General features: G+C 32.0%; 1 protein-coding gene across 2 annotated transcripts in view; it reads right to left on the reverse strand.

Annotated features, from left to right (window-relative positions):
• Nucleotides 1-6,553, reverse strand: part of LOC110021131 (autophagy protein 5-like) — a 32,767-nt gene that overhangs the window by 20,706 nt on the left and 5,508 nt on the right. For both annotated transcript variants that reach the window (XM_020719485.1, XM_020719486.1), the window contains exon 2: nt 2,177-2,301. In XM_020719485.1, coding sequence (XP_020575144.1) covers nt 2,177-2,301 — 125 coding nt within the window. The remainder of the gene's footprint in view (nt 1-2,176; nt 2,302-6,553) is intronic.

Consider the following 6,553-nt stretch of genomic DNA (forward strand, 5'->3'; position numbering starts at 1 on the left):
AAATATGAATAATATGAGAGATATGTATGATACGAGAGATATGTATGATTAGTTACAGCAAAATAAATATGCATGTTAGTAGATAAATAAATGTCTCAGAAAAATATATGTTATGAAGAATAAAATTATTTATATGTGAAAGCTCGTATATTTGCATGTGCATGTTAAGAGGAGTTCATCCCCCAATGGTGCAAGCAGGGGATGCAATGTACCAGCACGCATAGTTTTTCTACCACCCCAAACAATTGTGATTTTTAGATCACTAACCATTTTGCCTACGAGAAAATATTGACTACGGGATAGTAGATAGGGCTCAGGGCTCACCGCTCCAAATAATTGTGATGTTTATATCACTAACCATTGTGTTAATGTGAGAATATCGGTCAGGGGCAAGAGGGGACTCTTCCACCTCAAAAAAATTATGATGCTTAGATCACTAACAATTATGAAGACAGAATAATATCGGTCAAGGGCGTGTTAGATTTTGTTGATGGTGATCCTCAAAGAAACGAATGTGTATGTAATGAGTATGAAGTAAAAAAAAATTAAAAGTAAATGCATATGGAAGATGTTAGTATTTTCATTGAGTAAAAGTCATTGATACATGCATCAAAGATTTCTTATAGAAATATAAAAGATTGGCATATTCCAAAATTTCTTATAGAGATATGAAAGACCATCATACATTATTTTCTTTTTATTGAATTATTGTAGTTTAAAAATTTGATTACTCTTGAAATATCTTTAGATAACATATTATATTGTCTAAATATTTTTTAGATTTTAAGTTTTTGAATAAGATGAATAGAAGAGAAGCAAATATGTATAGTAAGCGAGAATAACAACCAGAAATGTACAGATTTCTATTTGTCAATTAAATTATTTTCTTTAGTGGCACTTTCATGAATATTTGAATATTAAATTGTTAGTAATAGAAACAGAATAGTAAGGATTTAATTTCTATCATCCAATTGTCTGTTCCTATTTTGGTTAATTTCAAGCCCCAGGCTGAGTCGTGACAGTTCCCGCCTTGGCATTTCAAATCTCTAAGTTGGGTCGTGACAACTACAGACAAGGAACATGTTCTTTAACAACATGATTTTGCGACTAAATGACACCAAAGATGAGAGCGACTAAATGACACCAAAGATGAGCAATTAAGACCGAGGCCCCACTAATTTAGTAGTTCATCGCAAAATACCAGTTTGTTTTATATTAGAGAAATTTACCACCTTCGGTTTAAAGTGGATGTGGTGGGAGGAGGGGGAATCATGATGAGACGAACAAAATTTCATGGTTACATCATTCTAGGTTAACTTGAACCTTGGTCATACACAAAGCACTTAATGTCTAACGGATAGCCTTAATCTAAAGTTCTTTCTTGTCACTGTGAGAGGTAATAAACCATTTAGACTTGCGCCTATGGGAAGCATAAAATTAGTACTTAAAATTCCACAAATAGGGGTAGAATCTATGGGTTGTGCCTCATGTAAAAAGCCGCAATAACTATCTAAAAATTTGACTAGGAATAAGCAAACTCTTTGGAGATTTAGGTACAAACTTTTGGACCCACAAAAAAAATACATGTACGGAGGAATGGAGCATTTTAACAGAAATAAACCACAAAATAGGATCAGAGAGATGAAATGGACAGTTTATGAAGAAACTTGTTTAATCAATACTTCAATTTTGTCAAAAGAGGAATTCGCACGTTCATAATGCACCAAATAATCAGAGAGGTTGTGCATTGTGCAGCCTAGTTTGACAGTTAGCTTCAGCTTGTCCACCAGGCTATCACGATATGTCCGGCAATGTGCAAAAGATAATGTGCTGCACCAACACGTTTTTCATGTTTATAAACATGCAGAGATGTATGATAGCCGACATGGGGAATGGGATAACAAAGCAAATCTCGGCTTTAGAACAGAATTGAAAGTTTCAACGACAATGTATGATAGCCGACATGGGGAATGGGATAACAAAGTAAATCTCGGCTTTAGAACAGAATTGAAAGTAACTTTCAACAACATCAGCTTTTCTCCTTCTGTAAATATTTGAACTTACACTTATCATCAAATGATCAACTGATAATATGGAATCGACTAAGAATGAGCATGAAAGAAAAAAAAACAAGGAAACAAATCAAGGTTAATACAAGAACAAGTGATAAACATACCATTTAAGAGGCAAACCTTTATATTCAAACCAAACTGAGTCAACACCAGGTGGCAAAGTGTCATTGAAGTGAGGTTTTACAACGGTCACCAACAAAGGCAAATATCCAAGACGTGGACCCAAAATCTGAAAACAGAATTAAAAGTCTAAAAGAGCAAATTAAAGATGCATCAAGCTAATACTGTTCGGTAATTTGAAACACTAGGATGTGCAAATTAAAACTTATAGGTATGTCAATAAAATGTAGACTGAAAGAAAAAAGGAGCAATACATAAACTAAATGAATAGATCAAAATAAATATACTTCGCCACAGGCATCAAGAGAATGGAGATTTGTAAATGATCACGTCTAAGTTTGTAAATGAAATTGTTTTTTAAACAATAGCATGACTCTTAACCACAATTAGGAGTCACATGACAAAGTTTACTAAATAAGAATAGATTTTGTGATTATGTAAGTCCTAAGATCAACTGGTCGACTTCCAACCCAAAACCAGCACTTCATTCTAAAAAACATGAAAACAGAGACCTCTAGACCACAAGGTTCAGCCAAAATTAGAATATGATCAAGCTAATAAGGTCAACAAATCAATCATAAACATATCAGCTTAATAAGCTACTAAAATGAAATCATCATCTAACAAAATTTTAAAAAAATTTGAAAAAATTATAAAAGATTGTGCACAGTATATCAATCAATCTTTAGCTATATTGATACTTAACCGGAAGTACAAGTTCTGAGGCTAATAGCTTTATCAGGCGAGATCATTACGAAGATAACTCGAGGAAAAGCGCTCCTATTATATATGACTTGAATAAGAAAATCCAGGCCAGTGCCACAAAAGGATGCTTACAACCTTTGTAATGCATGATAGCCATATCTAATACCACACAAAATTGAGAATGCATTTCCTTCTAATACTGGTAATGGTAGAAATAAAGAAACAGAAAGAAAAAAAATCAACTTTCCAATTATTGGACATCGCCACACAACTGCCGTCAAATTTGAAAAGCCAATGACATTTTCCGATTCAATAAGCAATAACAATCTGAAGGCTGTTTTATTTTGAAAATATCAAATTCATGGAAAATTATTTATACATGGAATCAATAAAAGTAGCTAAAAGCAATCAGGTCATTATGAACCTTTAATACCCAAAAATGTCAAAGAAAGTATAGAGCATTCCTCTTGAAAATAATCCCCCATGTTTCACACATTCCAAAAAAAAAAAAAACATATTTTTATAAACTACTATATTTTAATTTGGTAATTTTAATATACAAAGTTTGTATAAATCAATAAGTATATTAAAAATTATTAATTAACGTCTCAGTAGAATTATTTTTCTGGTTAATTTGATGGATTAAAATAAGTTATTAGTTACACACACACGCACATATATATATATATATATATATATATATATATATACCTGGAGGCAGTATCCAGAGTACAAAAACTCGGGTTAAAAAAAAAATAGAGAAGACAAAAAAAAAAGAAGATGAAAGAATATAAGAAGAAAAAAAGAAGAGGAGAAAATAAAGAGAAGGAGAAGAAGGAATGAAAGAGTAAAGTTAGAAATTTAGGTAAGAATTCTGATTTTCTGTAGTTCCTCCATAAATAGAGTTTGTTTTCTATTGATAAGCTGAAAGGCTTAAATGAAGAATTCTTTCGAGATACAAATATTAATTGAGGTTAATTGGTTTATTTACTACTTATTGATTTAGGAATTTATTATGTTTATGAAATCAATATTTTAATTAGATTATTTACGAAAGAGCAAGTTCTCAAAAAAATATAAATAGAAAATGTCTCAAAAAAAATCCTACAACGTGATACTCAATCTCCAATATTAGAAGCAAATGGTTAGCATATCTAATGTTTATAAGATGGATTCATATCTAGCATATCATTAGCATCTATTGTTGTCAGTATAGTTATTAAACCTTTATACAATCACCTATTCTAAATAAATTTATGATAGTTAAGTTAGTTTAGTTTTACGATTTGCTTCATAATATGAAGCATAATTAAATATCCAAAAGTTGAATTTTATATGTCATATTTTATATTGACACGTTTCAATCAAAATAATTAATAAAAGGTGTATAACAATACAAAATAATTTCACAAGCTTATGATAATGATACTAAGAATAAAAAAAAATCTATTAAAATGATATGATGTTTATATATGTTTTGATACATTCATATCGTTAGTTTGCCACTTGGCTAATTGACCATAATAATCATTGAAAAAGTTTTCCTTGATTCAAGACCGGACTATATCATACGAACTTTCAATAATTGAGAGTATTAATGATCCATCAATTCAAGGCTATGTGGTATTGCATCAACTTTCTTGAATTAAGACCCTAGGCTGTCATTTTGTTCCTACAGAGACTCATTTCATTAGAATTTTCACTGTTCTATATGTAGGTCATCTCCAACAGTTAATCTATATAAGAAAAAATAAGAAGAAAAAAAGTTTTTGATACAGATAGTTGGCTCATCATAATACATTAAATGTTTGACATTTAAATAAAGCATTTTATTTCTCATTTGAAGGTAAACTTACTGCTTAAGACCATATTTTACTTACGTAATTACAAAGCCGAACTTGCTTTAAAATTTATGCACTATATTAGTCAAGTCTACGATTAGAAATAAATATTATTTGTGATAAAATAAAGATATATAATTTATTTATTTATTTTTTTTGAATCATACAATAGAGTTACTTATCCCAATAAAATTTTTAGCCCATCAAATATTACTTTGATTATTATTTTAATCGAGTGAAAAAAAAAACAAGTGGTTCTATAGTCGAGTGACCTAATTTGGTCTCATCTTAGGCTTTTAAGAATACAAGTTCTAAATGTAATTACTACAGATCCAGTTGGTTCTAAAGGCTAATATATTAACTAGAAAGAAAGATAGGGCCCAAAAATAGTACCCTGCTCACACCAAAACTATAAGGGGTTCCACAACTAGAAAATACTGAAAAGTACATTAGAGACATAAAGAAAAAAAAAACCTATAAATGCATAAATACATAATAACAGGTGATTAAAGAAAGATAGGGCCCAAAAATAGTACCCTGCTCACACCTAGAAAATACTGAAAAGTACATTAGAGACAACGAAAAAAAAAACCTATAAATGCATAAATACATAGTAACAGGTGGTTAAAGAGCAACCCAATTTGGTTTTGTCTCTGCCTCTGGTTCTAGGAAAGGAGCAAGCTAATAAGTTGATAAGATGATTGTCATTGTCAGTAGTAATTACTGTATCATCCAATATGTTTCTGAGCTGGAGTCGGCCTCCATTCTTTTTCTTCCTCCTGGAATAGACCTGTCATTCCTCTTTCGAAGATTGGCTCGTCTGATTTTGGTCTAAAGTGTGCTGGAGATGTGCAGATTGTTGGACATTAGAAGCAAGTACATGTACCGGCTGATGTGTTATTAGATCAAATGAGCACTCCGAGCACTCTCGTGTGTCTTGGCGTGTAAGTGAATCATTTTCAATAATAGTGGTTGGTATGAGCACAACTGGATCTGTAGCTACAATATGTTTTTCTTCAGGAACTGCGGAGTTGGGAAGGGAATCGGGTTGCATCTGCTCAACAGGGATAGTAGGTAGCTGTTCTTTAGCGATATTCGGCTTTAGATAAGGATGCAAAAGATAACAAATAGTAGAGTTGTGGCCAAACATACTACAATGAGAGCAATAAGGAGGATGTGGTTCCATTACCTTTTGCCAATATTGTCAATACCCGTTGAAAGTGGTTCTAATCCAAACCTCATCCGGAGCTGGTTGAGTGATATCTCTCTCAACTAACACACAAGCAACAGAGGGTTACAAGCCACAGAGGGTCTAGTGACAGCAAGCATAGGACTATCCACCTTGAGAGACTTATCGTAAGTAGTTGCTAACAAGTAGAGGATTTCAATGTTGAACAGATGTAATTTTAACCCCGAAAACATTATCCAAACAGGAATGATAGGGGACTTCGCTTTTGGATCAAAACCGATAGTCCACTTCAGAATTTTCATAAAACGATTGTCAATTTGATAGCTTTTCGAGAGAATATGTATATGTCTACCGTCAAGTAGGCCAATGTTCCAACTGCCCAATAGTTTCATAGCATCAAACTCCTTCCTTATAATCTCCAGTTTTGGGTGGTCATAAAGAAATTTCTCCACTAAAGAAAAACGCCAAGAGGATGCGAGAGTACCGGTTTCAACCTCTGTGAGAATAAGTGCAGGCTTCCCATTTTTTTTCCATAATCAATTGGTATTTACATTATATTTTTATTTTGTGCAAGTTGTTGCATAATAATTTACAACTTAAGCAATTTGTTATTTTTTATCATGCTA

The sequence above is a fragment of the Phalaenopsis equestris genome, unplaced genomic scaffold (genome assembly GCF_001263595.1).
Source record: "Phalaenopsis equestris unplaced genomic scaffold, ASM126359v1 Scaffold000122, whole genome shotgun sequence".
NCBI lineage: Eukaryota > Viridiplantae > Streptophyta > Magnoliopsida > Asparagales > Orchidaceae > Phalaenopsis > Phalaenopsis equestris.